The sequence below is a fragment of the Ictidomys tridecemlineatus genome, chromosome 11, assembly GCF_052094955.1.
Source record: "Ictidomys tridecemlineatus isolate mIctTri1 chromosome 11, mIctTri1.hap1, whole genome shotgun sequence".
Taxonomy (NCBI): domain Eukaryota; kingdom Metazoa; phylum Chordata; class Mammalia; order Rodentia; family Sciuridae; genus Ictidomys; species Ictidomys tridecemlineatus.
In genome coordinates, this window is record NC_135487.1 from 12,142,852 (window position 1) to 12,169,009 (window position 26,158).

Below are 26,158 nucleotides of genomic sequence, written 5' to 3' on the forward strand. Positions count from 1 at the left end.
TTTTTTTTTTTTTTTGGTGGTGCTGGGGATGGATCCCAAGAAGGGACATGTGCATGCTAGGCAAGCACTCTACCAACTGAGCCATATCCCCAGCCCCCCTTCCATTTCTTTTTAGTTTTGAATGATGTCATGTATCCTTGGTCAAAAAGTCAAAACCATTTAATTTTTAAGAAGACAAAAACACCCACTCATGTACCCCTGGTTCTAAATTTCTAAATTGCAGGAGTGTTTTACAATGGTTACACAGGAGATGTGGGGTGGTGAAGATCAAACCCACCAAGTCCCCTCCCTGGGTGACCCTTGACATCTAGGGGCACATCCTGCCCAGCTTTTCCCTGTGAGCTTTTTAGAGAGCAGAAGTGGGTTCAGAGCATGTCGTTTTCAGCCACGAGGCTCCACTCCACAACTGGCGGCATCCTTCTCAACGGGTGGTGGGGTGCCGTGGGTTTAGTGGGACCCCCGCTGTCACTCCCAAGTCCTAGCAACCCAAACAGCACTGCTGAGAACACCTTGGTGCCTGACACGGACTCGGAGCAGGTCACCTTTGTGGCCTCTCCAGCTCTCGGTTGGACATGCTCTGAGTGTGTCCTCCAAGGATGGCGTGTGGGCACGACCAGGCTGTGTGCAGGTGGGCAGCACCGGGAACAGCGCTCCCCGCATCCGCACACGGGCTCCCGACGCCCAGGGAGTCAATGAACGCAGAACCCGGGTGCCCCCCTCCTGCAGTTTCCCTCTGAACCAAACGTGGCCTCTCCACACACGGCCCTTCCTTGTGGGTGGGAGATCGGGCTCCTCCACTGAGGGCCGGACGCCTCTCCTCTGAAAGGACAGAGGTCCCACCTGATGGGCGAGAAGCCCTGGGACAAGTGGCCACACAGTGTGGGCGAGACGCGGCCACGTCCCCGCCGCACGCCCAGCCTGGCGCGGGAGGCCTTTGGGTGTGCGGCGTTCTCTGCCCAGAAGGTTCCACGCCCCCCACCTTGTCTCCCGTGTCTCTTGGCTCCTCAGGACCCCGTCGGTGACCCTGACTTCCCCCAGGACCAGGCCCCGGTCAGTGGGCACGGAGGTCCCCTGCCACCTGCGGGCCCCCCTCACTTCACGCAGCTCTTGCAAGATCAGGCCATCTCCAGGGCACAGCCGCAACTCAGCACAGAGGTGGCACCCAGAAGCCGCCAGATGAGCGTTCACTAGTACAATGGGGCCTGTTGAGTGTCACCTCCAGGGCTGTCCCCAGGGAGACGCAACCTAGGGCTGCTGCAGCCCTGACTGGCCTAGGAGCTGGCCCCGCCACCGCCCGGCAGCCTCCATTTCCCAACGTCCCCAGGCCAGACCCGCTCTGCGGCCCTCCTCCCACGTCAAAGCCCGGCCCATCTGGCCAGGACAGGGGGTGGCAATGTTGGTGACACAGCCCACTCTCTGGCCCCCAGAGACCCTCTCCCTCACCCCCTCCCAGGGTCCTCCAGCCCTCCCCTCTGGGCTCCAGCTCTTGCCCTATCCAGAGCCAGCAGGGGCTCTGGGCACCACCCAGGGACGTGTTTACAGCCTGGAGACAAACAGAGACTCCCAGGCTATTTTGGAACCTAATGTGCACCTTGGATCTGTCCACTGTTTATGCCAAGTGACGGAGCGGCCCCCAGGTAGGTGCAGGGCACAGTGGCTCAGCAGGGGGCCACGTCACTCACCCAGCAGCCTGGGGCAACGGCCTCAGATTCCAAGGCTCCCTTGTCACCTGCAGGCTGGACAAATGAGGGCTCGGTGGCCAAGGACAGCCTGCCAGGCAAGCGCCAGTTTAAAACCAGGCTCCGCGTTGGAGCCAGGGCCCAGCGCAGGGCGGTACAGTGGAGGACAACCCCGGGCATTCGATGAGGGTGACATGTGGCCCCAGTGAGGTGACAAAAGTGCACAGAAGCTGGGCGGGGCGCCTGCCTGTGATCCCAGAGACTCAGAAGGCTGAGGCAGGAGGACGGCAAGCTCAAGGCCGCCTGGGCCATTTGGGGCGTGTAGCTCAGAGGTGGAGGCTGGGTTCGAGTGCCCAGCGCTGCAAAAAGAGCACAGCGAGGAGCGGGCCGAGCACCAGGACCAGCACCAGAGGTCCAGGCCCCTCGGAACGAAGTCTGGGGCGCAGAGGGGCGGAGGGGCGTTCCCAAGGTCACACAGCCAGGCAGGGGCTCAGACCTGGCGAGGGGAGGACAGCGTTCCTGGCCGTCCCTGGGGGAGGACAGCAAGAGGGCCGCCAGTTACCCGGGGGTTTGTGCAAATGCGGGTGGGGCGGGGTGGGGACGGCCCCATGTGACTGTCGTGACTGGCCGGGAAGGGGCCGGCTCTACACAGCGGGGACAGCCACTCGCCTGCAGTGGCTCGTGCCAAGAGGGGGATCAGTGACTGACCGGCTCACCCCGACCCCACTCCACACGAGCCAGAGGGGGCCGAGGGGGGCCGGCCCCCACCCAACACCCACGGAGCCCTGACCTGCCCGGCTCTGGGTCCCTTTCTCTTGCCCCGCGAGGAGGCAGAGCTGGACGGGAGCCGGGCTGCCTGACCCCGAAGCCTGCCCTGGCTTCTCTGGGCCGTGGCCTCACACCGAAGGGAGAAGGTGGAGGAGGGTGTGGCTCAGCCCCAGGGATCAGAGCGGACGCCACGCTGCAGCGCCCCAAAACCTCCAGAGCAGAGCGCTGAAGGCCTGGGCCCGGCTGCCAGGCCCCGGCGGACCCTGTGTGGCCCCCACGGCCTGGTCCAGCCCCACCCTGGGCAGAGTGCTGGCCTCGAGAAAGACAGGGCCGACCAGCCGAGTCCCCCAGGGCTGCCCGGATGCCGCCGGGAGCCCGCCCAAGGCCCGTCAGAGGGCCACCAACTCCAGCTGTGCCGAGGGACGGCAAGAGCACCGCTCCTCTTCTCACCCCGACCCTCCTGGGGACTCTCCTCCTGAGCCTCGTCCTCCTGACACACGGTCCCTGGTGGCACTCAGGAGACAGGCCGGGGCAGAGAGCCAGGGAGGAGCCAACCTGGGGAAGAAGTGAGGCCCAGCCTGCCCCACCTCCAGAGGCACCAGACGGACCTGGAGGGAGCCCACCTCGGCCGCCCCCCAGCTGGTGGTCCCACGAAGTGACTCTCCTCTCTGAGCCTCGGTTTTCTCATCTGTAAAATGGGGGTCACCACGGTACCCCCCTGGGTTGTGAGGAACGACAGGACCACAGCGCCTCGGATTAGCATGTCCCTCCTAGAGCAGCCCCGTGTCCAGCTGTGCAAACGTGTCACAGCCCCCGCCAGGCTGGGATGTGCCTCTCCTCCCCGCGGGGCGCTGCCTCGTGTCCCCAGTCACCACTGCCCGGCACACAGCGGACCCTGCACGGTCTCTACTGATGGGTGAGCTGGAGCCACAGGGCAAGCAGTGTCCCCCATGAGACCCACTCTACTGGCACTGGCTTGCTGTGTGACGCTGAGCCTGTCTCTGCACCTCTCTGGGCCTGTCTGCACGAGCTGACTCTCCTCTCCTGGGGAGACCCTGTGTGCCAGTTACTCCGGGGCAGTTGGGCGAGTGGCCAGAGGACAGCCTGCCCAGGCCCGGCCTAGCGGGGACAGACAGCAGGTTCCATGCCTACTCTGACGGGTCTCCTCCTGGTGACTTTGCCTTGGGACAGATGGGACGCAGTGTGGTGTCTGCCAGGCCAGATGGCCGCCAGGACACCAGCTGGGCGTCCAGCCCTGGCAGGCAGGGCTACTTAACCCCTTCCTGCCCTGGCCGCGGAAACAGTGTCCCCCTCGCACACACGAGGACCTCCCTGGGGCCAAAAAGGAGTCTGGGAGGCCGTGTGACAACAGGGAGCCACGGGACAGTGAGGCAGGGAGCAGGTGCCACAGCACCTGAGCGCGGCCCAGGACGCTTCACCCCGTCTGGGCCCCGACCACCCACCGTCTCCACCAACCTGGAAGGTCCCCTGCCCCAACAGCAAGGATGCCACGGCCCCAGAGGGACCCCACTCGGCCACGCTGATGGGACGGACCAAGGCAGGGAGTCAGCCTCTCTGGGCCTCAGTTTCCCCATCCGGAGAGGCGGGACCCGGGCCACTTCCGGTGCAGAGGGCCCCGACTCCAGCAGGAAGAGGCACGTGGGCCGGGGACGTGGCTCACCCTGGGTGCAAACCCCAGCGCCACACAGGAGGACCGGGCCTCTCCAGGAACCTGCGGGATCCCAAAGGGTCCAGCCTCCCGACCCAGAGCGCCCTGTCTGAGACGCAGGCCTGAGAGGGAGGGTGAAGGAGGTGGAGAGACAAGCACACGCTTCCAGGGCTGCGGGGGGCATGGGGTGACGTCCAGCCACTTCCCTGCTCAGAGGAGAACCAAGCCAGGGGAAATGCAGCATTCAGGATCATGGCTAGAGACCAGGAAGCACTTCCCATTGGAAAAGGCTGAAAAAGGATGAGGGACGGCATGTCTTGGACAGTCTCTGAATGCTCTTCTTGGAAGGAAAATTTTTAAGCAGGATTTGCAATGGTCCCCACCTCAAGGTGAGAGAGATTCAGAGACCCCCTGGGGCCTGCAAGGAACATGCGCACTCGGGGTTCAGTTGGCCTCCTGTTGCGGATGTGCAAGGCGACGTGTCAGGGCAGGGCACAGCCAAGCGAGGCTGCAGCGGGCATCTCAGAGATGTCTCAGAGCAGAGGTTGTGGAGGATTCCAGAAAAGCTGAAGAACGCATCAAATCGGCTGTGGCAGGGGGTGAGCGCTGGGTAAGAAGGCTACCAGCCAGGGGCCAGAGCGGTCAGCACGGCAGAGAAATGAGCGAGGGCTGGACTCTGCATACCTGATGAGCCCTCGCTGGGCAACCCTGAACAAGTCGCTACCCCTCTCTGAAATAAGGGAAAGAGGGAGACTGAAGCTCTAGCACTCTTCCGCCCTGTTTGACAGTCAACTGGAAAGCTCCCCAGGAACTGGCAAGCACCCAGTTCATTTAGGACCATCACAAAGCCCGAACATAGGGTCTGGGCACAGGGACCCCCAAAACGATGGACAGATGGATGAATATCAAGTGGGAAAACACTGAAGACGAGCAGAAGGTCCTAGGTGTCCTCTGAGATGGCTCCTTATGCCTGCCCACATGGCCCCCCCCCCCGGAATCAGTGACCACTGACTCTCCAGCATCCGGTCCCCCCTCTACCCTGAGCACGTGTCATACACATCGGGCAGACCGCAGGCCCTACACACATGCTCACAATCAGGGAGTCCACTCTGAATCCTGAGGACAGAGAGGTCAGCTCTGGCTCCCCCAAGCCACCAGGTTGTCTGCTGTGGCCTCACTGCATCCGGGCTCTCCAAGACACCCTCCCAGAGCTGGATGTGAAGTGACACCCTGTGCTGGGCCCCGGGCTGATCCTTGAAGTCGGAGCGCTGCTGCAGGCTCTGCACGCTCCGGCTGCAGCAGGTACCTAGTCCCCCTGCCTGGGAGACTCCGCTCCCCGCCTGTACTCGGGGCGCCAGTTCCCCTCCCTTTCAGGAGCGCGTCTGCACAGCTCTGGGCACCTCGTGGGAAAGGAGCGCATGGGGTGTGGCTGGACCGTGAGATCTGCCTCCTCCCTGGGCAGCTGAGGCCAAGCCGGGCCTCCCAGGCTCCTGGCGCTCCCGCCTCGATCCCTCTACCTGGTTTCCCACCTGGGGGTGACGTGCCTGCACTTCAACTTGGCAGAAGCTACAAGGAGGCCTTTGTCTCAGAGCCGAAACCCTAAACCTCTGCCCTGACGTCAACCCGGGAGAACAATGGCGAGCCAGCCTTCAATGTCACCCTCTGCCAAGGTCTGGGAGTGAGCGCTCAGCGCCGTCCCTGAAGAGGCGTTGGTTGATGGGATCCAGGAGGAAGGGGCGGCTGGCTGCCGGGGAGCCCTGCCTCCAGCCCTAGATCGCCCCCGAGAAGCGGGCGGGGGACGTGAGCCCATTTCTCAGCCTGGCAGAGTGAGCCTGGGAAGTCCTCCCGTGAGCTGTCTGCCAGAGGCGGGTTCCGACCCAGCCGGCCCCTGCCCATGAGCTTCACACCAACCCTGTGGCCTCCCGGGGAGGCGGGGACAGGCACAGCCGCCCCCGTCCATGCCCACCTGGAAGCCACAGGCTCCAGGCGACTCCCCGTGCCGGACACAGCCTTGACCTCGGGGTCCTGCCCTCCCGGTCACTCTGCGCCGACGGTCTGCTGGGAAGGAGGAGGATGTGACCTCTCGCGGGCTGGCCAGGCTGGGGACAGGAAGGCCCGGACACAAAAGGCCAGGGTGCAGCTGGAAGGACAGGAAGTAGCAGTTCTCAGTGCCGCGGCCCGGGGGCAGCCCGGGGGGCAGCTGGGTGCCCGCACCATGCCTGGCACCCAGCACACGCCACCTCCCAGCCCTGGGACAACCTAAGAGCTAAGGCCAACAGCCCACCTGACAGCCGGGAGAACGGAGGCCAGGCGAGGACAGGCTCGGGCGGTCCCAGCCCTCGGCGGGCACCCAGGAAGAGCGAGCGCAGCCCAAGGCTCAGGAAGGACTGGCCGACCACCTGGGGGTGGGTCCCTGGCACAGGACACCAGGGAGATGCCAGCTCTGCCCGCAGCTGCCCACCCAGCTCCCAGGGCCCAGGGCGGGGGTGGGCCTTCAAGGCAGGGTGAAGCCCACTGTCACGTAAAGCAGCGACGTCCGGGTCTGGAGGGGGCCTGGAGGCCTGGCGTGGGCCACCCGGCTCCGGCATTCCAGGCAAGACTCCAGCCCCCAACCCAGGGCTCACCCGGAGGTAGGGGGCCGGGACAGCCACTGGGTGGCTTGCAGCAGCCCTGTGGCCTCCCCAGCAGTTTTCCACGAGAGGAAACCGAGGCAGAGAAACGATTCACCGGCACCTGGGTGGCGGGTGGGACAGCGGTTCAGTCACCACCCCAGGAGCCCAAAGCCAAGGACACAAACCCCACCTCCCATCCGAGGGCACCTCGGCCCCACAGCCCCACAGCCCCAGGACCCGGGTCTGCTGGAGGGGCAGGGTGCTCCGTGGGGACGCCCTGGGCTGTGACTTTGGTGGGTGGCTCTTCACCCCCAAGTGCTCGGGCTGCTGGGAGACGGAGGCGGCAGCCCCAGGGTGGGAGGCCCGGTCCACCCCCTGCTGTGTGACCCCAGGAAGCTTCTCTCCCATGGGCCTCTCTGTTCTCATCTGCACAGTGGTCATGGTGGGGGGGGCAGACAGAAACACAGCAAGACAAACCCCCGGGTCGGTCAGAAGGACGGGAGGTACATCTGCTCACGGGGGATGGCGGGAATGGCCGTGCCTGGAGGCAGCGGAATGGATGAAATGACCTTAGGGAGTACTCAGGCCCTCTGGGCTGAAAGACCCAGGCACCTGGGAGGCCAGGGGAGTAGGTGAGCAGGCCAGCCCCACCTGCCCCCACCTGCCCCCACCTGCCCCCACCTGCCCCCCACCTGCGTGTGACCGAGGCCTTGGCCCCCATGGCGGGCACTGACCTCCCGGCCTCCTGGCCTCACCTTGATGCTGAGGGCCCAGCCCACAGTGCCAGAGGTGGCCAGAGGTGGCCAGAGGTGGCCAGAGGCAAGGCCCCAACCTGGAGGGCTCTGAGTCCCCAGAGACGAGACCGAGGCTCCCGACTCGTGCTCACACGCACACGTACACACACACGTACACACACACGTACACACAGACGTACACACAGACGTACACGCACACGTACACACAGAGGTACACACAGACATACACGCACACGTACACACAGACGTACACGCACACGTACACACAGACGTACACACAGACGTACACGCACACGTACACACAGACGTACACACAGACGTACACGCACACGTACACACGGACGTACACACGGACGTACACACACGTACACACAGACGTACACGCACACGTACACACACGTACACACACGTACACACAGACGTACACACAGACGTACACACAGACGTACACACAGACGTGACGTGAGCACCCAGGGGGCTCGGAGCCCCGGCAGCAAGAGCCACACAGCGGCCTGGCGTCTGGCTGGGGGACAGGATGGCCCAGCTCAGCCGGGGTGAGAGCCGGCCACCAGGGCAGAAACCAGGACAGCACGAGGAAGAAGGGGAAGAGGGGCAGGAGGGGGGCCGGGGTGGCCAGAGCAGGGAGGCCAAGAGGACGGAGGGGAAGAGTGGAGGAGGACAGTCCACACCAGCTGGGCACAGCAGCGGTGCCCGCCCGCCCCACAGCCCCCCTCCAGGCCTCTGCACCGTCCTCCTCCTCTGCTCTGACCACAGCCCCGGGCACAGCTCTCCAGCGGGCCCACTGACTGGCCCTGCTCAGGCCCAGGGGCTTTGGACTCCTGAGGCTGGGGCACCCGGGCCTCGCCAGGCTCCCACGGAGCTCTGGGACCTTCTGGTGCTGACAGCAACTTGCTTCTCCTGGAGCTTCCCCTGCCCGTCCCCAGGAGGCCTTCCTCCCCTGACCAGAGGGGGCTGAGCAAAGAGAGGCCCCCGGAGGGTCCTGGGAAGAAGTACTGACCTGGCCCTGAGAGGAGTCTGTCTGCCGGGGAATCTCACCAGGTCCACTAAGACCAGCAGCTCTTCCCTTCCCCCGAGATGGTCAACAGGAGGCAGGGAGCCAAGAACTGTCTTAAAATAATCCGAGTAATAAAAATGGCCAATTAAGAGGGTGGAAGGCACCATCCCCACTGCAGGGGCCTCTCTCCACCCGGCAGCAGACAGCGCGTGGGGGCTGTGTGAGCTCACACATCCCGCAGTCAGGGCACGCGAGCAGAGATCGCTGAGCAAGCATCTTGGTCACAGCTGGGAGACAGCCCCTCCCCGCATGGCCACGTGCAGGGGCTTCTGCCCAGGCCAGAGCCCAACAGCCTGGTGAGAGCAGACTGCGCACCCCCATTTCACAGACGTGAAAACAGAGGCTAGAGGGGGTGTGCGACAAGTGTGCAGCACCTCGAAAATGGGCGAGATGGTCTCCCACTCGCAGGGCTGGCTCAGCGTGAGGTTCCAGGGACTCAATGTGTGTGAACTGCTCTGAATGGAGCCTGGCCAAGAGGCAACGCCAGAAATACTTGTTTAACCAATTAAAACTAACAAATGTTCCTGACAGGCCTGTAAGGAGGCTGAGGCAGGAGGATCGCAGTTCAAAGCCAGCCTCAGCAACAGGGAGGCACTAAGGCACTCAGTGAGACCCTGTCTCTAAATGAAATGCAGAATAGGGCTGGGATGGGGCTCAGTGGTTGAGGGGACCCTGGTTCAATCCCGGGTACCCAAAAAAGAAAAAAAAAGTGTTTATCAGGCTCCTGGGATGCAGGCACTACTTGAGCAGGTGCCTGACCCGTGATGCTGCCGCACGGTATGACATTTCCCTTCGCCCCCAGACTCTGAGCTCCGGAGAGCAGGGGCTGTGTCCATTTCCCCTGGTGCCCAGCACGGGGCCTGGTGCAGTGAGTGACCAGCCACTGTCTTCTCAGACACCACACCCAGAAGTCTCGTCTTCCCCCATAGAGGCACGAAATGACGGTAACAGGTTCCCTGTGGCCTGGTAAAGTTCACGGCGCTGATCAAAAGCAAAAGTCAGGCGTCCCCAGCCCACGGCGGAGGCCAGCCTCCATCCTGCCCCCGATGCCCAGTGCTTCCTCCTGGCTGTCAGTGAAGACCCTCAAGTCACTGTTCTGGGGACACCTTGGGGCTGGGCAGGACAATAGGAGCACACCCCAGAGCCCAGTCTCAACCGGCCCGGCTCTGCTGTGGACGTGGGCGAAGCTACTTGCCCTGAGCCTGGTGTCCATCTGCCTTAGCCGGGGGCTTACCTGAGACCCGACGGGAAGCCACACCCAGGTGTGTGTCCGTTCCCTGTGCATCCCCCACCGGCCACACTGCCCAGCTGTGCCTTGCTCCCTGGCTGACCAGAGCTTCCCTCACCCGGTGCTCCCCCCACCCCGGCCACCCCCAAGAGGATCCCCTCCAGAGAGCAGGGGTGGGGGATCCGCCACCTGCCACCACCGCGATTTACTTGCTTCTCAAGAAAGAATTACTGTAAAGTGACAGCAGAAAGTCTTCCTAGCGCAGCCACCGCCTCCTGTTCTGCCACCCACGTGGCAATATTGTGACAGGTGCTGGAGAGACCCTGCTTCAGGCCTGCCTCCTGCCTGCTTTAGGCTCCACCTTCACTAGCCTTCAGGTGGCATGGGACACACATCCAGGAAGGGCACTGAGCTTGGGGTCTGGAGGTCCAGGCAGGACTCCCTGTGAGGCGCAGGACGGACGTCTTCACCTCTCTGAGCCTCTCCTTTGTCAGAGGAGCGCGATCGCTTCCTTCCTCTGGAGATTCTCTGCTGATTACTATTATTATTTACAGAAGCTTGAGGGCCTCGCACTAGTAGGTGCTCAATAAACAGGAGCTGCTGAGTCCAACTGGTTTATTTTTAAATCCTCTCCCAAGATGTTTTCGTATCACACGACTGCACTGATTTTTACACCAGCCCAGGAAGCAGAACTCCTAAGAAACCTCACCCCGTTTTATAGAGGGATAAACTTGGGTGTGAGAAATTAAATGGTGCGTGATCCAGCAAAGTCACAGAGAGGACACAGTCTTCACAGGGCCACGCAAGCCCACCCCTCACTGCGCCATTCCCGGGAGGGCAAGGCAAAGCTCCAGCCACACCTCAGGCAAGTGTGGACGGGATCTGGACTCCACAGGATCCCAGCAGCCCCGGGCCACCACCCAGGGGCTCAGCCAGGCTGCAACCCTCGGAAGAGCCAGCAGCCCCTGCCAGGCTGATCACTGGGTGAAGCTAGCTTCTCGCTTTCTTTTTTTTTTTTTTAATTTACATTTATGGGTGCTGAGGATGGAACCCAGTGCCTCGTGCGTGCTAGGTGAGCGCTCTACCGCTGAGCCACAACCCAGCGCCAACTACCTTCTCTTGTGCTGGGGACTAGAGAGAGAACCACATCCTGCCAGGAAGCCAGGAGCCCTGTGCCCAGCGTGGGCGGGAGGGAGCTTACTGCTGGGCAGGGAGTCCCAGAGCTTGGCCAGCCCCATCTGGCCGGGGCCCCCCAGCACCCACAGGCTGGCAAGGCCCAGAGGCTGCACAACCCTTAAAGGCTGCAGGCAGAGGACGTGGGGACCACCACACCCCAACTTCCAGCAGGTGCCCCGTCAAGGGCCGGCACAGCTCCCTCTCCGCCCTGTGAGATCTTCCCAAGTACCTCTCTTTGGAACTTGACCATGGACACACAAAACGCTCTGCAGCTCTGTGGGCCTCCTGACTCCTCCCACGACCTCAGACCACGGGACCTGGCATCCCCATTTCACAGATGAGGAAACTGAGACCCAGAGGCAAAGCGCCCAGCCCACGCTCACTCAGCCTTTCCCTCCTGGGCTGGGCCCAGGCATGGGGCACCAGGCACTGGGCTTCTTTTGAATTCACGGAGCTGATGCGCTGGGACTAAATCCCGGGTCTGCTGATCCTTCCCTCCACGCACAGCTGGATCCCTGTGTCATCTCTATGTCCCCTGTCCCCGGGTGCCTACTGCCTGCTGCAGCCAGACTCTCCTTCACACGCAAATATTTACTCAGCGTGGACTCTGGCCGCCCGGAGGGGGCTCTGCAAAGAAGAAAGCCCAGGCGCCGGCTCCATGGCGCCCAGGCCATGGGTGGGCAATCCCGCTGCTAGGATCCAGGCTGCAGGCAGGAAGAGGTGGGCGCTTGGGGACCCCCCCCAAAGAGAAGAAGTCACGCTCCTCAGCCTGAGCAGGGGACGGTGGCTTCCTGGCCCGCCCAGCCTCCCACCATCTGTGACAGCCGGGTGTCCCGCGGAGTCCAATCCCAAGCCTGCGAGTGCAAAGTGCGCGCCCTCCTGTCACCAGCAGCGCCGCGATCAATGCTCCTGGAAGTCGATGCGGCTGCTCGCAGCAAGGGCATGCTCAGACCGGCCTACCCTTCTGTGTCCTTCAAACCCGACACGTGGGGGGATTCGGGCCTGGACCAAAGAGAGCCCGGGGGAGGGTGCGTGTGCACGCGTGTGCACGTGAGCGTGTTGCACGGAGAGCTGCGACTGTGCACACGTGCTGGGGGCAGGGCCGCGCATCCGGTGGCCATGCAGAGCCCCGCCCGCATTCCTCCCAGCAGGAATCTCGGTGTCAGCTGTCTCCGGCTTCCTCCTCTGCTTTTCTGGGACCCGGGTCCCACCCCTCCTCTAGCTGGAGGCTCTGAGAATCCTTCCCAAATTTGTCCCCAGAGAGAAGAATGCCAGGCCGGCCCAGAGACTCGGGCACATGGTTCTCCAGCAACCGAGGGCCTCGACGGGGGTTCGCTGTGTTTTCAAAAGGCGGCTGGGAGAAAGGGCTGGGAGCAGAGGTTTCCGGAGGCACAAATCACCGCTCAGAGTAGGCCCAAGGCCCTCCAGAGAGCAGGACAAAGCGGCAGCCCTTCTCAGCCCTTCTCCGTCCGCCCCCAGCACCACCTCTGGCGCCTTCCGTGGACACAGCGCAGCGACTGTCCCGAGATGGATTTGTTGGGCAGTCCAGGGCTGTGCCCAGAAATCCTCATAAATTAAGGGAAGAGACTTTGCCAGGGGAAGAGGGGTGGGCTGAGAGGAGGACACACAAGGAGCTTCCAAGGCCCCGGGCCCTCACTCAGGAGCTCATTAACTCCTTCCCAAGCCCTGGGGGAGCAACACCAGAATCCCTCCATACCGAGGAGGCAGCACTAGCTCAGGCAGCTCAGAGAGGCCAAGCAACTGGCCCAGAGTCACACAGAAGGTGGCACAGCAGGGACTCCAACTGTTTTGTACCACACCAAGCCGCCCCTGAAGGGAAATTGGAAATAATGAATTCATGGCAGGTGGGCACTGTGGCACAGGCCGGTACTCCCAGCAGCTGGGCAGGAGGCTGAGGCAGGAGGATCATGAGTTCAAAGCCAGCCCCAGCAGAAGTCAGGCACTAAGCTACTCAGCGATACCCTGTCTCTAAATAAAAAACACAAAACAGGGCTGGGGGTGTGGCTCAGTGGTCAAGGCCCCTGAGATCAATCCCCAGTACCAAAAGAGAAAGAAAGCAAGAATCCGCAGCGAAGGAGCTTCAGAGAGATACACAGCGTCCACGGAGCGGCAGAGAAGGGGGCTATGGGCAGCCTTTGGTGCCGGGCATTCCGGGGCCAGCACCCACCTGCTGGAGGGCCTCCCTGGGCATGACGGGAAAAGGCAGGGGACACTCCAGCTGCCCCATTCACCATCCAATTTGGAGACCTCCATTCTGGCTGACAGCCCAGCCCCTTCCGGCTCAAGGTCAGAAATAGCTGTGACAAGAGTTCCTCCCACCCCAGAAAGGGGATTTTAAAAAAAATAAAAATGCTCAAGACAGACACATGAGAAAGTGCAGGGACCTTTTCTAAGTGCCGGCTGCAAGCAGCTGGTGTCAGGGCAGGGAACCCGGCTCTGGGGGTCCTGCTGGGCTCAGGCTGGGCCCTGGTCTCCCCACCTCTAAAGTGAAAGCCCCAACTGGCCCGGCCCAGCCCAGACGGGAACTTCCTCAGACTGTGCAGTCGCTGGGGAGTCAGATGGACACAGGGTCCTTTCCCGCGGCACAGCCTCCCACTGTCCCCAGAATCGCCCAGGCACCCGGTGAGCACAGTGGCCCCTCTTGACTCTCAAGTGACCCTCCAATTCACCCCAGGCCCCAAGGGAAAACACACAGCCTCACACACACCTGCTCGGAAGGGAACTAGGCCCCCACTCCCCATCACACTGGGCCCGGAGTCAGGAGGGCTGCAGGAGCACCAGACCCCAGGCCAGCACAGCCCGGGGCCACCGCCCCAGCACCACGCTCTCAGAGGGAACTTTTTCTCAACCAACTCAAAAAGTTCCTGCTTCCAGAGCCAAACTGTTTAAACTGCTCCACATGAGCACCGCCTATGCCCCAAGCCCGGACTCCAGCCACGCAGAGGCAAGAGGGACAGGGACGCCCAGAACAAAGAAGGACCACAGAAAGCACACGTCAGAAAGATCGGGCAGAAAAATCGCCATAACCTATATTTTGTGTCACAGACCTGAATCACAGAGCGGGCTGAAGGGATTACCCAAAGGAACCCCTTCCCGTAAAGGTGGATGACCTGAGGCCCAGAGAGGGCAGCTGTTGCCCCAGGGTCACACAGCACACAGTGGTAGAACTGGACCTGGAATCCAGGTCTCCTTGATGTCAACTGAGAAAACTCTCCTGTTTAAAGTGCAGATAAGTTCAGCAGGAATCTCCCAGGGGAAAGCCCCCAGCTTGCAAACTCAGAACAGGATATTTTGGTGACACTGGTCGGGGACACAGGAGTGTGTTTGTTTTGGTTTCCAAATCAACGCTTGACAACCTTGCGCTCTCTACAGTCTCGGTGACCACATTTCCCACGTGGTAAATGGTTGGTTGGGCCGAGGGGAAACCAAAGAAGTGGTGAGCAGGGCCAGGGCGGGGCAGCGCGGCCAGAAGCTCTGCCTGGGCACATGTTCCCTAAACGTGGTGGAGCACCGCGGATGGTCCTGAGAGGGACAGTGGAAGGGGCAGGCGAACGCATGAGCCGTGTGGTTTACACGCTGCTCAGCAAGGAAAGGACTCGTGAGCCTCGGAAACCAGACAAGAAAGACGACATAGAGCCCAAAGCCACCACCGTGAAATGTCCAGGAAGGGCACATGGACACACAGACAGCAGGTCCCGACTGTGCAGCGGGCAGGGATGGCGACCGTCTACCCACAGCCACGAAGCGTGCCCGGGGGATGGAGGATTCTAAATCTGGCCTGTGCAGATGGCTGACAGTTCTGGACCTTTTCTTCAAGTCACTGATATACTTCACATGGGTGACTTTCTTCCATGATATGCAAATGAGACCTCAATAAAGCCGTTAAGCTACTTCGCTTAAGTACCCCTACAGGGGTCGCACATGAATGGGGCCACAAATCATGGAGGTGGAACCCGAAAAGCCCCCAGCTTGAAGAACACTGAGTTGCACACACCAGGAAGCCACTGCGGGCCCCTGAGGCTGTGGGTTCCTCCAGGTGACCACAGGCACATGGGACATGCCTTTCCTAGACAGGCTCCCTCCATTGGTCACCACTGAGGAGTCCACACTAGACTTCCTGGGCGGAGCAGAGGCCTTAGTGGCCGATCCTGGTCTCATCTCCCAGACCGTGGCTCCTCTGGTGGGAAGGGGAACAGAGGTCGGCCAGGAGCTTCGACTCAGACTTTCATATTGTCAAGGCTGGGAAAACCCTTTGAAATCGTGTAGCCCACTGTTTTTTAAACTTTTTTTTTTAAGTTGATCATATATCTACCCTCCTCCCCCCCCAAGAAAATTCTTATGAGAAACCCCAATATATCAACAAATAAAAACAGAATTTTACATATTTACATTTCTATTGTCGGCTCAAGTACCTAACAGTCACCTATTCTCAATTCAATCAGGGCAACCATTAATCTATTTTGATGCATTAACATCGAGGACGGGGACTAGGGATGACAGTTCCACATCCAGTTGGATTCCATCTCCAGTTTGGGCTGCAGAAGATGAAAGAAATCCTGAGGCACACAGGTAAGGGGCTGGGATAGGGACTAGCTCTCCGAGGTTTGCATGGGAATCTCGAAACACCCTCAGACAGACAGACAGACAAGGGGAAAGAGGGACCTTGAGGTCAACTGTGAACAAGTTACACATTAGTGGAATCCAGGAAGTCAACACCAAGAACTTAAAAGAGAGGACATTTTTTGTGACTGTATTAACATTGTAACAAAGCTGTTAAGGACATTTTTTGTGACATTTTTTGTAACACTTTTTTAAAACAATTTGAGTGAAGTATTCAAGGAACCCCTAGAGCATCGCTGAAGAAATCCAGGACTGCAAGGAGCACAGTTCCAGCCCAAGCACCTGGCTCACAGGGAGGGAAACTGCGCCCCAGGCAGGGGGGTTGCTCACTTTGGAAAAATCCAACATGAGGCCTGAATCAACTTCAGAAAAGATGGTTCTTTCCAATGCACACAATCATGGAGGTCGGGAAGGTATGCACGCACCCCAGAAAGGCAGAGAGAAGGACACCTGCACCCCACCTGCCCCAGGAGCGCTGGCTCATTCCAGGCCAGCGCCAAAGGCTGACATCACATCCCACGCCCTGGGTGCAACTTGAACAGATCGTTGCTCAATGCCAACCCATCTCCCTCCAAGACTGGGCACAGTCTTCCCATCTCCTAGTACCCAGGTCTGCAGAGCACACACACCATTAGACAAATACAAGGCAAGTCTGTGGGATGACGATGACGACATGGTCAACAGCAGCAGACAGGAGGACCGGCCCATCCCTCCCTGAGTTTCACCAAGGAAAGCATCTTACCCTGACCCGCCCAGACAGGGCTGATCACCAGGGCCAGAGGGGTGGCCTCCTTATAAAAGCATCAGGCCATTCTCAAGTCCTCCAGAGAGAAAGGAACCCCAGAAGGAAGCTCACCACCCTGCACTGCCAGCTCCAGACAGTTCTGCTCCTGTTGGCTGGACAAAGTGTCTGTCATCATTTTTTTTTTTTTAAAGAAAGAGTGAGAGAGAGGGGGGCACAGAGAGAGAGAGAGAGAATTTTAACATTTATTTATTTTTTCTTAATTCTCGGCGGACACAACATCATTGTTGGTATGTGGTGCTGCTGGGGATCGAACCCGGGCCGCACGCATCCCAGGCGAGCGCGCTACCGCTTGAGCCACATCCCCAGCCCGTCTGTCATCATTAACGAATCCACCTGGTTAACTTTTCTTTCGGAGGTACTGGGGATTAAACCCAGGGCCTCCCACATGCTAGGCAAGCACTCTCCCACTGAGCTACACCCCCAGCTCTTTATTTTGAGAGTTCCACTAAGTTGCCCAGATCTGCCTTGAACTTGCAATCCTCCTGCCTCAGCGGCCCGAGTAGATGGGATTATAGGAGTGCACCACCTCACCCGGCCCCTCATTTACCCTGTACTTTGAAAAAAAAAACAGCAGAGTCCTACTCTGCCCTCAAGCACTGTGGTGTATTTCACTATTCCCATTTCTCTGATGAGCACACGGGCTTGCGAGTGGTTTAACCATCTCTCTGGCCAGTGATGGAGCCGGCATTAGAATCCTTCCCAGTAGCTAGCCTGCTCAGTGGGAGATGAAGGAAGGAGACTTTGTCCCGCTCCTGCAGCAGACATTAAGGAGAGAACGAAAAGTCCTTCTGGATTCCGAGCCATGTCTCCAAGTGCAGAGCTGTCCACGTCTGAGACAGCAGCCCAGGACCAGAGGCCCCTCCCCCATCCAGGCCTGAGATGCAGCAGATAGACCCCACTCATCAGAAAGCTAAGCAGACCTTATTGTCAATCAAGACACAGGCCGGAAGCAATGTCAGTTTTCCAGCCAGAGAATCAGGACTGGGCAGGAACACACTAGCCAGTCCTGCAAGCAGTGTGTCCCTCACCTCTAGCCAGAGTCTGTGGTCTGGGTCCACTAATGTCCAGTCTTCAGATCCAAGGTTATCTCCTGGTGGGTACCTTTAGGGCTGAATTCACTGGGGCTCAGTAAACTACGAGACTTGGGAAGCGTGGAGAAGAGAAGGCATTTTTAAAAGCTCATGGCCAGTGTGATGTAGTTATGGTTCTCCAGCCCAGGGAGCTGGACCTTATGGAACTGGAACAAGACAGCGGGGTAGGGAAAGATCCGTCCATTTTCACACACATTATATCATTAAACTCAAAAAACAAAGGCAGTGGGTTAGTTAAGAGATTTTTTCTTTTCACCCATTGAGGGAGGGAGCCTATCTCCCACATCCTTGGGGAAATACCTAGGTTGGGAGACAGACTAGCCAGGCGCAAAGTCACTGAATCAAATCCTGACTTCACCGGGTATTAGCCCAGTCTCCTGGGTCAAGTCACTTGGCATCTCTGCACCTCAGCTTCCTCATCTGCAAAATGGGGGTTACGCTACCTCACAGTCTGCACCGCCAAGAGGACAAAAATGAGATCACTTACAACACCGCGGACTATTACGTCCCATAGAAAACAACGTGCGTGGACCAGTGACGGCGCCGAGGTATCCCCAACCATAGTCAGCGCCACCCCCATTCTTGATCTAGATAACAGTCCTCCCAGCGCTTGTATAGCGCTCTGCAAACACAGCTTAGAGCCCACCTGCCAGGACCAGCTGCCCGCCCTGCCCTCCTGCGCACACATTCCGCAGCTGCCTGGACCTGGACGCCCCCTCCCAGGGAGAGGCGGGGGAGGGGCGGCCCCACTCACCTCCGCTTGTACTCGTCGCGCTCGCGCTTCACCTTGGCCAGCACATTGTAGAGCGCGCGGATCTCTGGCGTGATGGTGTCAATCTGCACGCCCACGCCGTCGGGGTGCACCCAGGACACGCCGGGGCCCTGCACCGTCTCCACGCCGCCGCCGCCCGTGCGCCGCACCTGCGTGTAGCTCCAAATGGTCCCGGGCAGGCGGCCGTAGTGCTGCGGGTGCGAGCCGCCGCCGGGGGGCAGGCAGCCCAGGGCCACGGCATTGGCGTTGGCGCCGGGCGCCGGGCCGCTGCCGTGGCCGCCGCCAGGCACTGGTGGCCGCAGCAGCTCAGGCCCCGTCTGCACCGCCTGCTCGCGGGAGAAGGTCTTGTAGCGCAGCCGCCGATCCCGCTCGCTCTGCTGCTGCTCCAGCTGCTTCTCCAGCAGCCGGTTGCGCCGCTCCAGCTCGTGCACCTTGGCCAGGAAGCAGCGGAAGCGTACGTTGAGCCCCTTGAGGAGGTGGATGTTGGAACCCAGGTCGTCTCGCAGCGCTGCCGTCACCGGCGACGGCCCTGGTCCGGCCCCACCGCCACCGCCGCCGCCGCCGGGGCAGCCGCCGCCGCCGCCCGGCGGGCAGCCGAAAGCCAAGGCCATCTCCCCGAATAGCAGCGAGTTCACCATGCGCCGGCTGCGTGGCTCAGGGCCCCGGACCCGCGGCTCCAGGTGAGGCTCCAGCTCCGGGCAGGGCTCCCGGCGCGGCCGGGCCAGGGCAGGCGCGGGCTCCAGCGCGGCCGGCCGGGCGGTTCCAGATGCGCGCCAGATGCGGCCTCCGCGGCGACGGCCGGCTAGACTGCCCCCGGATGTGGGCGCCGAGACGAAGGACGGGACGCGGCCGCTCCTCGGGCCGCGGTGCAGGCCAGGGTGACTGCACGAGACCAGTAAGGGTCGCGGGTCCCACCGCCCGGGCTGTCAGAGACGCTGTGAGGGGGCCGCGGCTGGCGCACGCAGAGGACTCTCGGCCGGCACTACCCGCTCTGCGGCGGCCCCTCCCACTGCAGACGCTGTCCCCGCCCCCGGTCTGGCCACGCCCACCCCTCTTCCCTCTGCGGCGATCCCTGAGCAGAAGCTCCTCCCCCGAGGCCCGCAGGGCCGGGCCACGCCCACAGGTCTGAGGCTCCTCCCACTCCCCCGGCTCCGCCGCTTTCTTGGCGCAGTGGACCGGCTGCCGCAGCTCTGGCTCCTCCCAGCTCCCCGGCTGGACCACGCCCTCCCCTGCGTCCAGTCCTGCTAACCCGCACCTCTCGGGTTCTCTGCCGGTGAACGCCGGCCGCAGACCTGCACCAGGGACCTGGTTAGCTGGAACCGCCGCAGAGCCAGTCCGGCCTCTTAAAGGGGCCGGCAGCCTCGGCCGCGCTCGCTTCCCCCTTTAGGGACTCCCCTCCCCCATCTCGTCCGCTGGGGAGGCCCCATTTCTCTGACCTCTCCCATCCCAAATTTCCCTACCCAAAATTCCACGGCGGTAGGACCACGGCCTGGAAGGGCTGAGGGACCACAGCATGCGCAGGTACCTCGGCACCCACCCCCACTCCGACTTGGGACAGCCTAGATGGCCCTTCCCGGCTTAAAGCAGCGCTTCCGCCCGCACGTCCCCCATGCGGCGGATCCCGGCTCCTAGGCTCCTGGGCTGCTGGCTGCGGGCCTCTTAGTCCCGAGATCTGCCTGGACACTGCGAGCCTGCTCGCACCCAGGCTAGTACCCGGGCTAGTACTCACAAAGGCTCCAGGCCGCCAGGGGCGCCAGGAAAAGTAAAGCAAAGACCCTCAGAATGACACCCGCCAGCCGCGCCTGGGCCTTCTGGCGTCCCCTGAGCTACTGACCACCTCCCCACCACTGCTCTCTTATCTGAGATGCTGCTGAGCCCAGAGATGGGGATCTGTCCCATCCAACCGCCCTAGCTGCAGCACCTGGGCAGAACCAGTGAGGGGGGGCGCGTTCATTCATTCATTTCTTCAAAGATTTTTCTCCATCTACCACCCTAAAGGCCAAGTTTTCCAGTCTCCTGGTGTCTCCTGGATCAATTTGCAAACATTAATAAATGACAGTGATCATACTCGGTTATTGTGCCCATTTTATAGACAAGGTCATTGAGACCTGAGAAACCCCAAAGATCGCAAAACACATACTGTAACCCCCCACACACACACACATACACCCACTGCTGGCCTTTTGTTAATTTATGCATTCATCCTCACCACAAACTTCAGAGGAAGGCAGGCAACCGGCTTGCACGTCACGTTCCAGATTCCCCTGGCAATATTTTTTGCATTGCCATTTAATTTTTGTCTTGTTATTCACTTGCTTTGGCTTTGTCTCTTTATGTGTAAGCTTGAGGGCAGTTACCCTGTCTTTAGAGACAATGTCTCATTGTTCTTGGTGACAAAAGAGACACAAAGGAGACACAGGCTTGCTCCTGGTGACTCTGAGGTGTGATGTTAGTCTCTGGTTTTTATTTGGAGCAAACTCTCCACACATTCCCTCCCTTGACCCCAGCTTCTTGCTGCCTGCTGAAATGGACCCGCCTTTGAGCTCAGAAACTCACCAAGCTGGTACCCTTTCTCTGCTTAACACGGCCCAACCGGGTCACCATTCTTTACTCTTGGCTTCTCTCATCTGTTGGTGATTTTCTTGCTTATCTAACCTAAATAATCAAAAGCCATTTCCCCCGAAGCAAGGGTTCTTAGACCCCCAAGGGGGCTGAGGATAGAATTCTGAGCAGCCCACGTCATTGGAATCTTTCACGTTCCCAAATCTCTAAATGGTACTTAGCATTTCCTTTGGTTATGAATAGGCAGCAAGTAGAAGCCCTTGGGATTTTGTCACTAATACAAACCACTGATTTTTTTTTCATATCATACCACAGTTACTCTAGGTATCCTGAGAGACTGTGTAAGCTACCCAACTCTGGAAATCATATTAGACCCACCATTAAATCTTTTTTTTTAAAGTCTTTGAATATTTTTTTTTGAGAGAGAGAGAGAGAGATTTTTTTAATATTTATTTTTTAGTTTTTGGCAGACACACATCTTTGTATGTGGTGCTGAGGATCGAACCCAGGCGGCACGCATGCCAGGCGAGCGCGGCGCTACCGCTTGAGCCACATCCCCAGCCCTCACCATTAAATCTTATTATTTAAAGTTTTAATAAAGAAGAGCATTTTACTGTCCAAATTTTCTTTTTTGATACTTGGATGTCTGTATTTTAGTTAAATGGTTTTATTTGCATGCACTAAAAATGCATCCTAAGTGTTTTTAAAAACTACTCTGAGAAGGGGCCACAGGTTTCACCAGATGCCTGAGGGGCCCATGGAACAGAAAGTGTTAAGAAGCCACACCCTAGGAGTGGCTTCCAAAGCCTCTTCCAGGAAGGATCTGTCCTGCCAACAGTTACCCTAGAATTGGGTGGGAGATCCTCTTGATGGGGGGCAGCCCTGCCTTAGGCACTGAAAAGTTCAGCCGCTCCATGATCGTTTCTGGGCACTTGCTTGGGCACTGATCCTACCCTGAAAGCTGAGGCAGGAGCTTCCGGAGAGCCAGGGCAGCGCCTGGAGACAGCGGAGGCCATCCAGGGTGCAGAGGAGGAAGTTGAACTTGGGGGAGACGGCTGAGCAGAGGCCAGGAGATCCAAAGGAGTCGCAGGAGTGGTTCCTGATAACTATTATCATCACAGTCTTCTCACCTTTTTTTCCCCCCTAAGCAAACGAGGAAAGTCCATAACTGTGTAAAGAAGCAGGGGATAAAAGCACGTCCTCAGTCCCATGCCAAGTAGCCCTCTCTGGTGCCACAGAGAATGCGTGGCTCCCTCTCCCCCCCCCCCCCGCCCGTGTCCCTCCTCCCCACCCCCAGGCTGCAGTTTCTAGAACATTCCTGTCAGGTTTCTTCATGAGAAATGAAAGCGAGCAGTAAAACATGATGGTACAGAGGAAGGGAGTGGCCACAAATCCTCACGATGCTGCAGGTGAACAAGCAAATTCTTAAGATGTCCCACCTCTCCTCCCCAGAAAAACAATAATGACAGCAGCAGCCAAAAAAAAAAAAAAGTTCTTGGCACAAAAGGTGACTCTTGCTCATCCGGGCATCAGCCGCAGTTCGCTGGCCTGTCCTCCCTGGCAGCCCCAGGCTCACAAGCGGCTTAAGCTGCCTCTTAGTTCGACAGTTTTCCTAGGTGAGTTGGCCTTCATCAGAAAGGGTGTGGATTTCACCCACATCAGGTGCCAGAGTGTCCCACTGGCCACCCTGACGGTGCTGACCAGGGTCAGCTGCCTTCAGGGAGAACTGTGCTTCCAGCACCTTCTCCAGGGCTCCCCAAGGCCAGCCTGGGTGGCTCTGTACACTCTATAGCAGTGTGAATAGAAGCAAGGGATCCGGAGTCGGGCTCCATCAGTTATTAACCACGAGACCTTGGGCAAGCTACTCAACCTCTGTGCCTCTGTTTCCCCTTCTGTGAAATGGGATGCTCTCGGTTCACAGGGTGGCTGTGAGCCTGAACAAGTCCGCACACGTGAAGTGCTAGCTATCTTGAGGCAAACGCCTTGAACCGCGAGTGTGCACCAGGCCCTGTTGGGGACATGGCTTTGAGCTCCACGTGACAGGCAATCAGAGGTTTGCAACCTGCGCATCCCCGGGCTGAAGGTGGGAGGGGCCCTGGATTCCCGTAGGTATCTGTTAAGCATGTCCTTTACCCCAGCCTTCTCCCTAAAACCTCATTTGTTCAAGAACTTCGTACAGAGGGGAAGTGGCTCACAGGGAAGCCACGGTCCCGGCACAACTAAGCCTTGAACCCAGCGCTGACCTCCCGGCCAGTCTTTTCCTTTCAACTGTAGCCCCTTCCCTGACACCCAAGGGGGACTGAGGAGTGAGCTGTTGAAGTGACTTCTGGCGGGTGGTGGAAACCTCGGTGTGAGCAGAAACTCCAAATGAGTGGCAAGAGGCACAGAGAGCACGAGGGACGTGGTCCCATGAGGCAGAGACAAGCTGAGGAATGTCACCTGCATTCTTGCCTCGCTGCCTCTCCCGCTCTGACTCCTCCAGGACACGCCCCGCCCCGTGCTGGCTGGCTGGCTCTCACTGATCCGAGCATTTCTTCTGTGCTGTTTTGTTGAGGCTCGGATAGAGGCACAGCCACGTTCAGTGGGTGCACAGCTCAGGGACCCCCAAGGTTCTCAGCAGGTTGCTTCCCACACCCTGGGAGGCTCCCTCGGCTCCTTTCAGTTGCTACCTTCCAAAGGCTCTTCCCACCCTGGTCCCTTTCTATCCTGTAGTGTGGCCCTGGCTTCTGTGGCTCAGTGCTGTGTGGGTGAGATCCACCAGGGAGCTGTGTGCAGGACTCATCTCTCTGAGTCGTGTCGTGGCTCATGGTGTGGAACGCGGCACGACTGATTTATTCCATTCTGCTGCCCGTGGACATTCGGGTGCTTGCCCCATTCGGGACCGGGAGGGTGAACGTAAGCACCTGCTCCTCTCAGATGCTGTGCCAGCGGGTGCCAGCGGGTTGGGCATTACCAGATACTGCCCAGCAGTTTTCCAAGTGGGTGATCGGGTTGTGCACCAAGGCGTGGAAGTGTTCTGCTGTCTGTGGCCTAGTGACCTTCAGCACGCGTCCCTTGATTTTAGACGGTGAAGCCACTTCCTCCTAGCTCTCCCCAGTACAACCTTCCTCCCTCCGGGGTGCACCACGGAGCCAGCACGCCCAGCCCTGGCTGCCCTCCTCTTCCAGCTCTTCCCAGTGTACTCAGAAGTCCCACCTGGGGGACACGCGTCCTTCTCTTTGATGTGCCCTGATTCATTTGAAGCCCAATGTTTAACAAGACGGCGCTTTCCTGGGTGTGAGGCCTCTCAGAGCCTCAGTTTCCCCATCTGTAAACGACACCTCCGCCTCCCGGGGCTGTGGAGAGAGTTCGGTGACGTGCTATCTATGACGTCCTCGGAAGGACGCCTGGTAGAGGGTAAGTCCTAGATCAGGGTGGCTCTCTGAGGCCACTCCAAAGCCCACAGCCCTCCCTCAGGGGAGATGGCCTCCTCTGCCTCGTTTTTATCATCATCTGAAAGCTTTGGAAAGTGCAGGTGGCCTCTGCCCAGGAGATGGACCCTTGACCTCAGGAACAAAATGAGCTGAGCCTCTTCCCTCTGGCGCTCGGCGGAGGCGCCTTCATCCTCACCTTGGCCCCGTAGCGACGGTGGCGGAGCACTTAGCCTCATGGACCACCGCCCCACGGGACCACCTCGTTCTCTCCTCACCCGTCTGAGAGACCTCACTCTATACAGGTGGAGGCACTGAGGCTGGGAGGGGAGGCCAGGGGCACCGAGGACCTGGAGATGAGAGGTGCAAACCCTTGAGCAGGTCCTGGGTGGCTGGGTGCCCACGCCTGCCCGGGGCTGGAGGAGGATGCTGAAGCTGAGCAGGGGACAGGGGTGGGTGGGTGGTTGCCAGGGTGACCCCGGGAGCTCCAGAAACCACTGGGCGGGAGGGCCTCCCCTCCAGCTTCCGGTCTGCAAATGGTTTTCTTGTGTCAGGGAAAGCCTTTCTGAAGAAAGCAGGGCAGGTCCTCTGGCCTCACGGTTCAATTGCTGCCGCCACCAAGGTCCCAGCAACAGGGACACCTCCCGGGAGGTGACTGCAAGAGAAGAGTGAGTCACGGGGCGCTCTTCCTGGAGGACCGCCCCTTCCAGGCCGGGGAGGGAAGGAATGTGTCTGAGCTCATCCAGGGCTCCCTGATTGTCCTCAACGCGACTTGGAAGTTGCTCACCACTCAGAGCCGCCTGGGTCGGCCTGGCCACTCACACGGTGGCTGTTTCATAACCACGGTGGACTCAGAGGCTTCTTGGTCTACACCTGCCCTGCACCTGGTCAGCCCAACTCGAAACACATTACGGGAATCGTTAAGTGTCCAGCGACAGGTGATTGACTAAATGAATCTTGGCGTAAGATGAAGTCCTCAGGGCAGGCCACAGGGCAGAGCACGTCTGTATTTATTGGCTTAGAAAGAGAAACTGCTTATGGCTGAAGCGAAGAGTAGAGAACACGACGGGGACTGGTGTCGCTGGGTGGCAGAGCACACGTCCAGGATGCAGGGGGCCCTGGGTCCCGCCCCAGCACCACGACCAAACCAAACAGAAAACAACAGATCGACCCACTTTATAAAGTGTTTTTTGCTGGGCGCGATGGTGCGCGCCTGTAATCCCAGCAACTGGGGAGGCTGAGGCATGAGGATGGAAAGTTCAAGGCCGGTCTCAGCACTTAGCAAGGCCCTAAGCAACTTAGTGAGACCCTGTTGAAATACTGAAGGGGCTGGGGATGTAGCTCAGTGTCAACTACCTACCCTTGGGTTCAGTCCCTGGTACCAAAGGAAAAAAAAAAAAGAAAGTTGTTTGTCTTATAAATATGAGATTAGGTGTGTATATACATAGAAAAATCTAGAAGGATATCCTAGAGGCACCAGGCCAGGTGTCAGGAGAGCACAGAACAGAGGTGGCTTTGGGGACAAGGGAGCACATGGGCCCCAGGCTGAGCACCTTCTCTCCTCTGAGGCTCATGACAGCCCTGGAGGCGCAGGAAGGCCACCACTGTGCTCTGGAGGGAAGCCACTCACACGGCCACAACCCACCCAGGGCCATGACGCAGCCACAGTGGACAGGGCACTGTGCTGTCTCTCCTGCCCCCACCATTCCCGCCATCTGGGGGGAGTGTTGGGGACAAAGCAACTTTGTCCTCAAAGGTCACGTGACCTTGATTCACAGGCAGAATCTCAATAGCAAGAAAGGCTCCCCCCCCCCAAGACAGTCTCCCCCTCCCCAGACCCCCCACCCGCCCCGTGATCCCCCCTGTGCATACCTGCGTCTCAGGTCGGTGTGAGGTGGAAATAGGAGCCGAGGGT

The 26,158-nt window shown here is 59.5% G+C and overlaps 1 protein-coding gene and 1 non-coding gene across 4 annotated transcripts in view; both read right to left on the bottom strand.

The window, feature by feature from the left end:
* The window catches only part of Iffo2 (intermediate filament family orphan 2), a 42,673-nt gene extending 23,389 nt beyond the window's left edge, over window positions 1-19,284 (bottom strand). The window contains exon 1 of one of the 3 annotated variants that reach the window (XM_078025435.1): window positions 18,254-19,284. In XM_078025435.1, the coding sequence (XP_077881561.1) occupies window positions 18,254-18,909 (656 nt within the window). In that variant the 5' untranslated portion in view covers window positions 18,910-19,284. Of the gene's footprint in view, window positions 1-8,501; window positions 8,684-18,253 lie in introns of those variants that run through there. The other 2 variants (XM_078025434.1, XM_040287994.2) reach the window with 2 other exon arrangements.
* Trnaa-agc (transfer RNA alanine (anticodon AGC)) lies at window positions 16,759-16,830 on the bottom strand. Its single transcript has one exon. It is a non-coding gene; the product is annotated as a tRNA-Ala (tRNA).
* Window positions 19,285-26,158: the final 6,874 nt, after the last annotated feature.